This window comes from Sycon ciliatum, chromosome 10 (genome assembly GCF_964019385.1).
Source record: "Sycon ciliatum chromosome 10, ocSycCili1.1, whole genome shotgun sequence".
Taxonomy (NCBI): Eukaryota; Metazoa; Porifera; class Calcarea; order Leucosolenida; family Sycettidae; genus Sycon; species Sycon ciliatum.
Window position 1 is genome coordinate 26,365,482 of NC_088652.1, and position 11,013 is coordinate 26,376,494.

At 46.5% G+C, this 11,013-nt stretch overlaps 1 protein-coding gene across 1 annotated transcript in view; it reads left to right on the forward strand.

The window, feature by feature from the left end:
* The first annotated feature begins 7,455 nt into the window (after positions 1–7,455).
* LOC135826443 (integrin alpha-8-like) overlaps positions 7,456–11,013 on the forward strand; it is a 71,481-nt gene continuing 67,923 nt past the window's right edge. Inside the window, exon 1 of the mRNA XM_065339053.1 lies at positions 7,456–8,041. Coding sequence (XP_065195125.1) covers positions 7,869–8,041 — 173 coding nt within the window. The 5' untranslated portion in view covers positions 7,456–7,868. The remainder of the gene's footprint in view (positions 8,042–11,013) is intronic.

Genomic DNA, 11,013 nt, shown 5'->3' on the forward strand with positions numbered 1-11,013 from the left:
CCCCTTGTCTAACCCCCAAGGCGAAAATGATAGTAGCCGACTGGCCGAAATTTTAAAAAAAGAAAAGAAAAAGCGTCCATTGCTGTCCAGCACTGCCAATATACACTGTACAATCATGCACACATCGAGAAGACCTGTTTGTGCAATGCACATCTACATGTACATCTACATGACTTGTATTGTAAAGCAGAACGGTTCCAGGCTGTCCAATACTGCTCGATACCTAAAGGTCCCAGCTACATGTACTTACAACAAGAGGATGAAGACGGTTTTGTAACTCCGAATTTCACTCACGAGGCGATCACCAGACATACATGTACATTATTAATTTATTTATATTATTATTTTATTATTTGTAACTCAACAGTTTCTAGTTGTGGACAACATGACAGCTGTCTGATGATTGCCTCGTGAGTGAAACTCGGAGTTACAGTACAACCTGTCAAGGTGACCTCTCTGATAAGGCGACCACCTGTCCCAGAGCCAGAGTTACTATTTTCACCCCCTCCAAACTACTACTCCAAACTAGTGACCAGGCAGGCACAGTGGGTTGGTCAAAGACCATGATTGAGATACGAGAGGTACCTGGTTCAAGTCCTGCCTGGGAGCGGTTTTTCCAGCTGTGCTGCTACCCACAGTCAACTGGGAACTTGTGGCCAGGCACAAGGGGTACATGGATGCAGCTAATGGGGTCGTTTTCGGCACTTGTGCCAGTGGTTGTGAGACTTGCCCACTCACCCCCACCGTTAGGCGCTGCATCTGCCGCTAGGGTTTATCGGGTGTTAGCGGCCGTCGTGAGTTCCCTTCGGGAACGGATACGATAATCAAGGTGCGGGTCCTCTGCACTCAGTAGAGTCAAGTCGAGCGAGCTGCAACTCCCGGTGCCGAAAGGCGGGCTCATGCCCCGACATGGCTACTTCCCCTTGTCTAGCCCCCAAGACGAAAATGATAGTAGCTAAAATTAAAAACTAACTAAACTTTAAAAATTTAAAACTATTCCCATATATGTGCATGTACATGTACATGTATCTTCACTGCATGGGTGTGCTTACATTTACAATCCTGTGTTTTTACTACAACGCACAATCAGATGGAGCCTATTGGAGGGGACGGAGCGCAGACGATGCGAGATAACTTCTAGCCGCGGTATCATCATAAAAGGTAGGAACATGTAGCACTGAAAGGACTGCCAGTGACACACCATTAGTTTTGACCATTTGACACCCAGCGCAGGAGGCGATGATAGCGATGCTACAGTAGAAGGCCATAGCAACTTGTGCTGAGAATGAGATTGCACCGTTCAATAGGGGTGTGCGGATAATGCTCGAAAAGGTGGCAGATTCTGCTCGAAAAGCAGTGAAATAGGCAGAACCATACAAACCTTATGGCGGGCAATTCCTCGAATTCTGCTCCATTTCTTTATCCACATACCAAACATGCATGAAACTTACCAGAAAAAGTACCGAATTCTGCCAATTTTTCTGCCGGCATTATCCGCATATGCCTACCATTCAACAGCTTGCAAGGCTGAAGAATTGACCGCCACTATTCAGCCTGGTCTACACCACACAGCTACATGTATGAAGTGGCTTCTACTGGCCAGTGAATCCCTACTTTATGGTCTTTTTCAAGTTTTTCCCGCACACATATCACACCACATACATGTACTCCGGAATTCACTGACTGTTGGTAACCAACCACCCAGGAGAACGAAAGAAGAGTCAGGAAGAGTCTGAGGAAGAGAAGAAAGACGTGTGTGACCACAATCGTCGGGAATCGAACCCGCAACCTCTCGATTGGAAATCGCTGCCATGGACATACCACTACACCACATGGGACACACGCGCGCACACGCACGCCCGCGCACAAGGCAGCATGCACGCACATGCACACACACGCGCACACGCACATTCCTCCTCGCAGTACACTGTACGTTGGGTTCTTACTTCCAAATCGCCGTCGTGTCCATACAGGAAACGGTCTACAGAATACCGATTCATTTGAGGGGAGTGTGATGTCATTCCACTTGCACTGTGACTCTGTGAGGGTGAAGTGAATCTCAACCGAGTCATGGCTTTGACTGACGGCCTCTGTTAATTAACTTATAGTATTACCAAGAGTACATAACCCCCCAGAGTGTGCAACTCCACTATGGGTGCTGTCCCGACAGAATTTCAAGTTGACGTCATTTTGATGATGCAATGCGCACTGTACACGGATTATCAGACGAATCCGGAACCTGTGGTTGACCGAAGCCGATCGATCCTGTACAAATTATTGCAAAGAAAAACGTGTGATGCGTTGACACCCGTACACATGTTGTAAATCACTGCTGTAAGGAGCATTGCGTCATAAATAATGACGTCAACTTGAAATTCTGTCGGGACAACAGGGTATGTGGGAGTTGCACACTCTGGGGGGTTATGTACTCTTGGTATTACAAACCAAAAAAGTTCATCGTCACTTGCACCACCATTTCATAGTGTGCTACTGTATCTATTAGACCAAGTCAAGTGTCATTTTAGAGAGTTTATCTAATTGTACTCTTGGTGTCCCGCACATAATCATGTACATGTACATTGATAACAGTGTCCGTTTGTGTAAGTGCGAGATTACGCATACCGGAACATACCCATGCACTGTACACTGCACAATGTATTCATGAGGGGTATACCGGTAGCAGCAGGGAAACCTACAATGTAATTCGGGATTAGTGTAAGGGAAACCCGATTGAAATAAAGTCTAAAGAAGAGGAACCCAAAGTCAAAGACACCCTTCACGACACTAGTAGTGCGCGGCGTTGTCCTGTGCTGCATTGCTTGATGCATGTGTCACTGCAGTCATGATTTAGAATCGTGTTGTGTACTGCCACTACATTCACGTAACGTCGTTGCAGTGCCAACGGTGCATCGCGGATGTGCAATAATTATTGATCCCTACATGACAATAGTCATGAAGTTGGCCATAGAAGAGGCCTAGATCAACTGTCAGTACGAGTAGGGGGTAGATGGCGCCATAAATGTGCAATGTACCTCCACAAAGGCAGAAGAGAACAGAGACAACCGGCTAGGTAATTGTTATAACCCTGAGTATCATGCTGCGTTTCATGCACATACCCGGTACATGTAGCAAAGTTAGCCGCTAAGGCAATCATTAGACAAGAAGCCCAGCCCAGCCCGTCCTTTTGGATGTGACAATCTCCGAGTTAGACCTGTACTGGTCCTTTATCAGCTAAGCATGAACTTATCATGGTTACCATAATACGACTACTGGTGTACCGTATTTTTCGGAGTATAGTGCGCACTTTAGATGTGCTATTTTAGGCCCTAAGTCGCAGGTGCGCACTGTGCTCCGAATATGAAATGCATGTACATGTACTTCAATGAGGATTGAAGTGCGCACCCCCAACGAAGATTGGGGGTGCGCGTTATACAAAGGTGCGCACTATACTCCGAAAACTACGGTACTGGTATAATTATTTAATTATTATGATGTCATCATGATCTAGGACACTGGCCTGGTTTTCTTCAACACTGACACCGTTTACTTTAGTCAGGAACTCGTACTCATACTCATAGTTTAAATCTCCTACCTAAAAAAATTATGATGTCATGTACATTCTGTGCAATGACACTAATAATAATTATGTTGAGTCTGTTGATGGATTGACACTTCGCGATGACATGTCATACATAATATGTATACATGTAGACTCCACAGTACAGTACATCAGAATGATGTTCTTCTAGTATGCATATGATGGACCGGTGCATGGCACATGGTAGATCTTATTCTTCTTTATAATTTATTGTTATTATTATGTCATCTTTAGTGCCAAAGACAGTTTTGCGTGGTTTTGCCACTCCCTTTGCTTGGTCACGCTGCGTCAATGACATTTTGTACATGCGCATGTATGCAGTGACAGTGTCACACACACACAGACGATTTACTAATAGTCAGTGATGCCTGATGGACAAACTAACTAATGAATAGTTTATATTCAGAAACACTTCTACCACGCACATGCACGGCAAAATGAGCACTACACCGTGCGTATTACAACTACTACACGTAGTAACTCTTACTGCAGTACACTGTAGTCTGCCAAGCAAACACACAAATACACGCGCACACACACACGTGCACTATTCCGTAGGTCTGCGTGACTGCACGTGTGTGTTTAGCATTAATTTTTTTTAAATACAGGGAACTGGATTCCACCGTATTACATGTAGACCTACAGTCCATTCATTGGAAACTGGCACCCTAACTTTTTGATGTCTCCTGTACATAGCTGTAGATATCGTGAAAACAACAGTACAGTCATGTACATCCTGCATTGTGTGACCCGTGCAATTACTCCTTGCCACATTTGAGGCCAGAAAAGTCCAAGAACAGGGAAATAGAAATTCAGCCAGGTTTTACTAAATTAGGACAGGTATGCCATGGCAAAATGTATGGAGAAGCAGATCCCAAACCCAGATTTTTGAGATTTAAAGTGGGTTTTTGATCCTCAATTCGGCCCAAATCCGACTTTCAAAATCCAGCGGGCCAGTTTCCGATGAATGGACTGTACATGTACATGTATAATATCATTGTACATGGCGGTATGCCGCCGTTGCGCTCTGTGGCCGACTGGCCACACACACGTACACTTCCCAGAAGTTCTGAACAGCAAGAAGGTCCTTCCTACATTGATTTTAAATTGTGTAAATGAAAATTAATGTTCTGACAGTTTTGAACTCGGGTGGAGAGCCAGTTTAATTATGGTAAAAAGGAGATGGACACAAGTTTACGAGTCATGACTGTCCACCAACGTATTATATACCAGATCATAATTATAGAGTCAGCGAGTGCGACAAAATGGCACCAAACTGACAAGGAGTGCTGAGACATTCAGCTCTTCTTTGTTGCCGTGGGCATACACTGTACCTCGTATTCTTCTTCGTTGAACTTTCCTTCCCCTCTTGGACCTTTCCGAACTAGAGCCTTCCTACAATGTAGTTGGAATGTTGTTGGTTTGTGCCTGGGAGAAGTGTTGCGTGTGACGGATCCAGTGCTAACCGGCTGCTGAGTGCTGTGGTCCGTCAAACGGCAACGGCCAGGGCCAGGGCTAGGGATACTTATTGTGTGTAACTGTAAGGCCGGGCGGAGGTGCACCTCCACTCGAGCTACATACTTGAAGTACAAGACACACAGCTACATGTACCTAGGCTGTGGACTAGAGACACTTCAGTAGGCATATGCGGATAATGCCGGCAGAAAAAATGGCGGAATTCGGTACATTTTCTGGTAAGTTTCATGCACGTTTGGTATGTGGATAAAGAAATGGAGCAGAATTCGAGGAATTGCCCGCCATAAGGTTTGTATGGTTCTGCCGATTTCACTGCTTTTCCAGCAGAATCTGCCACCTTCTCGAGCATTATCCGCACACCCCTACTCTTCAGACTTCACATTCGCATTGCTTTTTTGTACTCGTTTGGCGTCGTGACGTCTGACGCGCAAAACGTACATGTACATGTAGATCTAGGTCTCCGGCTGTGAAGGAAATCGGACGCTCGTAGTCACAGTGTCAGTAGCATTTCGTCAGAGCAGCGGCAGCTACATGTAGCTGTACGGTATGTGTGTTTGTGTGTGTGTGTGTGTGGGGGGGGGGGTCTGTGCGCCGCGCGTGTATGTGTGTTCGTGTGTGTATACATGTATGTGCGTGTACATCCCGTGCAGCTCGGTAGTCTGAGGCTATGAGTACTGGTATGATTGTGTCCGTGGCTGTGCGCGTGACAGAGTGTGTGTGTGCGCATATATGTACACGTGTGTGTGTGTGTGTGTGTGTGTGTGTGTGTGTGTGTGTGTGTGTGTGTGTGTGTGTGTGTGTGTGCCACTGTGTGCGTACATGAATGTATGTATGTGCGTGTGCATGTACATGTATATACGACTGACTGACTTTCACAGTGTCTTCTGGGCTAGAGCCTCTTTTGTGGGCAAAGGACTGTCACAGTGTGTGTGTGTGTGTGTGTGTGTGTGCGTGTGTGTGTGGCGTGTGTGTGTGTGTGTGTGTGTGTGTGTGTGTGTGTGGGTGTGGTGTGTATGTGTGTCTGTGTGTGCGTGCGTGCGTGGACTAAAACGCGCATATAATTATAGCGTACACAAATCCCGTGCACCTGGAGCGTCATCGAGCGTCGTGTCCTCTCTCTCTCTCTCTTCTCAAGTTTCCCAGTGATGGGATCACGTGACCCTTTTGCGGCAGTGACTCTACAGGACAGGACAGGTGTGTGTGTGTGTGTGTGTGTGTGTGTGTGTGCGTGTGTGTGTGGTGTGTATGTGTGTGTGTGTGTGTGTGTGTGTGTGTGTGTGTGTGTGTGTGTGTGTGTGTGTGTGTGTGTGTGTGTGTGTGTGTGTGTGGTGTGTGTATGTGTGTCTGTGTGTGCGTGCGTGCGTGTGTGCGTGGACTAAAACGCGCATAATTATAGCGTACACAAATCTGTGTCATTTTTAATTTTACGTGTTCCACATGAGTCGACAAAGCTAGCGCCTACTTGAACACACCATTCGAAACTGACGCAGAGTGATAGTAACAGAGCGCTACCAACGCACGCTACGAATACAATCATGTTGTTAGTTCGACAGCATGAAACAAGGTGGACACAATCATGCTTGTAAAGTTGTATACCATACTGTTACCCTAGTTATTTCGTGCCCCCTAAAGAATACAGCGAAAGCAACAGTTAGTTAATTCCAAACGAAACTAACTTTATATTTAAAGTTATGTACCTCTTTCAGACGTGTCGACAGTCAGTAGCCTAGCCCTTCACTCCGCTTCAGTCGACACGCGCGTAGATCTACGCGCGGATCGGCGACCTGTCGAAATTTTAAAAGTGTAGCCATTGTGGCTGTGTCACTGACTGTCAGTACACTGTATAGTCATGTACAGCACTACAACAGCGCTGTCGTCGACATCCATACACAGCTCGACACTCGATCGGAGGATCGATCGGCGACGGCCCGACGGGTCGGAAATAATTTTTCAAAGCGAGTGACTACACAGTACAACAATGCATGTAGCCAAGTCAGTAGTGACAGACTGTCGACGTCCGGAATGTATGGGCCAGTCTACCTCAGTACACGACAGGTCAGTAGATCTACGTACTCAGTTTAGTAGTGTACATAGTCCACGGTAGAGAGAAGTGCTACTGCTAGTCTTTTGATTTGAAGTGAGTACTCAGTAGATCTACGTCAGTGTATGCAGTAGATATACAGTACACACAGTCAGTAGATCTACACTGTACTCTACACTACAAATCAGTACAGTACATGATGTACAGACTACAGACTAGTACAGTACAAGCAGATCTGCGGAGCTGGCTACATTAGCAGAGCATGCATGCATGCAGAGGTCGGACACTGCATCATCAGCTAGAGTGAATGGCTGGAGTGCTTGAATCGTAGTGGCAGTACAGTGTCGAAAACTAAAGTTTGCTTGACGGATTCATTGAAAAGGAATCTTCAGCTCCCACTCCCTGCGTGTGTGCTTCGCAGGCAACTAGAGCAGCTAGATCTCTCCCAGCCCTTCTGTAGTCAATAGGGTGTTGATGCGCGTGGATAGCTGGCTGGTTCGATGTGGTAAAACAGCAGGCGATACGCGGACGAACACCAACAATCGTCCCCTTCTCGCTCTACCACTGTAGTTCCAGTGGCAGTGGTCATTTTAGGAGAGAATTTGGTTTTCAGTCTTTGATTTCTCAGTAGTTGAACCGCAGGTTACGAGCTGAGAGCAATTGAGTGCAGCATCCTCTCGGTGTGGGAGAGGAGCGAGAGAGATAGGAAGGAGAGAGAACGCCAGGCCGCAGGGCAGTAGTGAAGCGAAGAAGATGACTCGGTTAGTTCTCTTGCTCGGTTTAGCCAGCGTATGTCTTGTGCACGGCTTCAATATCGAGGTGAGACAGGTCGTTCGAAAGGTAAACCCAGGAAACCCAGGGGAGCTATTTGGAACATCGGTGGCCTTCCATGCAACCACCAGCGACCCTGCAACGGCTATAACCTAGTAAGCGAATGAAATGTGTTTGTCTTGTTCTTTCCTCATGTGTTCCGTATATTCTGGCATGTGGCCTTGCGGCCTTGGTTTGTAGATCCCTGTGTGACTGTGTCGTTTTGGACCTGCATCAGATAATGATTGCGAACCGGGCCGTGTTCCGCTCCGTTCTTGTTGCGGCGACAGAGCTACATTGTGCTTTGGAGTGGTTGTGTGTATGCGTGCTTGTGCGATTTGTGAAAAGTCCCATTTGTTTAGTGCGGCCCGGAAGTCTTTCTCCATCCATTGCACCGCGTCCGACAGCCCATTGCAGGAATGAGTGTGGGCCATGGGGTCACACTGTGTTTTATCACAGTCAGAAATCTGTCAGAATCACAGAATCAGAGTTCTGTTGCTTCTGAAGAAGTTCTGTTGAGTCGATCAAACTGTAGTAGTGGTGTAAGCCAGTTCTCTAACCCCGGCTCCTTTCTAACATAATCATTGATTGTTGCGCGAGCTGATGGCTGTTCGTGCGCGCGAGTTTGTACGTGGACGATTGAGCGATGTATTTCGAGGCGGCTTGTCTGGGGTCATCGCTTGCGAGTTGTTGCAGCAATCGTCGCGTGGCGGTGTTTTAGGAATCAACGAGGTGTGTGCGAGTGTAAACTGGAAACGTTTGTACTTCAACTCGTTGGCGATGCCACAAACTTTCCACACTCAGTGAACAAACCTTGCACACAATCATACGATTTGTGATGATAACCATACTTATCGTCTTTCTGAGTGCGTCGTCCGGAATTTATTTTTCGTTCTACGGAAGTCTCGCCTTCGCTTTTGGCTTTGCCACGGTGTGCGCCTGTCTTCTGTGTCACAATCGCTGTCTGAGATATCGGTGAGGTTTGAATGGGGGGGGGAATCGATGCGCCCACACCTGTGATTGTCAGCCTCATTCTTTCCACCCACCGCCCCCTATCGGCCGCTGACTGTCCTCGTATCTCTATGAAGTACGATAGTAAGAGTTGGGCGCAGCCAGCGAGGCAGGATTTCCCGTCTGCTTCACTGTCCACTTGTCCTATCTCCGGAATCGTGGGAAGCCCTGCATCAGTGTTGGCGAGATAGCAGTCTGGATGCAGCGAAGTGCACACCCATTCAAACAAAGTACTGATTGCCCTTCTGAAATGAATTGTTTCCAAAAGCGGGAATTTTTTTGAACCGCCTCCTGCATTTCTGTTCATTTTTGCGCCAAATCCAGAGATTACAGACAATAAGAGTGAGTGGCTAAAACGGGCTACAGTCAGTACGAAGTGATTTGGCTTTTTTTTAACATGGTTGTAAAATCACGTTTTTCAGCCACTTCTAGGCAAGCTACGTCCAAATGAATTGTTGCAAGTGGCTGTCCCCGGGGAAAATCGCGGAAAAAATCGCAAAAAAACGCGGCAAAAAACGCGGCATAATATGGCATAATTTGCGGTGAACTTGCGGTAAATATGCGGTGAATATGCGGTGAATATTATTGATATCATCTCGCGGCGGCAAGTTTGCAGTTGATATGAGGCAATTTCCAGTGAGTATGTAGTGAAATCAATCAGTTACAAGTCTCTGGCGTAAGCACTCGTCACATAAAGGCACACGTGCACCGTACATTGGAACAGCTAGCTAGGGGTGAAACGGTTCGGGTAAGGAACCGGTTTTGGAACCGCCAGCTGAAAAGAATCGGGTACCCGTTCCGTCAAATTTCGAACCGAAACTCGAAAATCTCCTTCTCGTACAAATACATGTACACGCCAAGTCTACTCAAGATTTTTAAATGTCTTACCTTATGATCACCGCCCTTCCAAAGGGTTCTCCTATCGATCCTGGTCACTACGAGCGTACCTCCTTCGCACATGGACTCTCCGATGTCTCGTTCTTGCTCGTAAAAATGGTTTCTACCTTGAAAATAATTGTCACGGACGCATTTGGTCGGTCTGGAGAAAAGAGTGCATGGAACCGATACCCGAACCGTGGGAAACTATGCTGGCATTCGGGTACCCGAACATGAAAAACATGGAACCGTTTCACCCCTACAGCTAGCTCGATCGACCAGCACACGGGCTGGACTTCGTTTTTGACGACGAATGTACGCGTGGAGGTCAAGTCCGCCGTGACGTCACTCGGTACTTCGGGACAATTTTGGGCACCTTCTTTTCAAGTTTCCACCCACTTCCAGCTATCGCAGAGAAAAACGGATAACACCATCGTGATCAGGAGCCAAAGAACTACAAGATAAGACAAAGAAATTTTTGGTGACAGTTCCCCTTTAACCCTTTGTGTACCAGGCATATAATGTATGCGCGGGGTACTCATCGGTAATGATGGACCTATAGCATAAAACTAAGACACATTTTGTATGTGCAAGTTATGTTTTTCTGAATCTGTTGGTATCAATGTGTCCACGTAAGAAAATATTTTGACCGAGCACACAACTACAGATACAGGCCATACCTGGAATATCTATTTCTGAGTCAATTGTCCATATTCCTGACAATTTAGATCCGTGTACTTGGAATCGTGAATATACTTGCTGACATCGCCCTTCTTCACACAGAGCAACAGGAGACCACTGTACTAGTGTATAGCCGCCAGTTGCACGCTTCAACAATAGCGAAATGGACGGAAAAGAGCCATATTGCGTGAATACCAGATGCCAAACAATTGCATCAAAATTTCAAATTATTGAAATTGTGTCAGATTTGAATATGTACTTTTCACTTATCTACTTGCGTCCAGCGAGGGTATTGGCGATTGAGAAGACCAGGAATAGTCGATGGGTGAGGAAATTCACCTGCCTTGATTATTTCAGGCCATCGCTGCGCTCCCTCTCGCTGCTGCTTGGAGAGCGAATACTGCAATGGCTTCAGCGATGGAAATTCTCATTTTCGATTCAGATCCTGAGATTATATCGCTACTACAACTCTCTCCTGGCGTTCACCATCACTAGTAGACATCGACAACAGCTAGAGCAA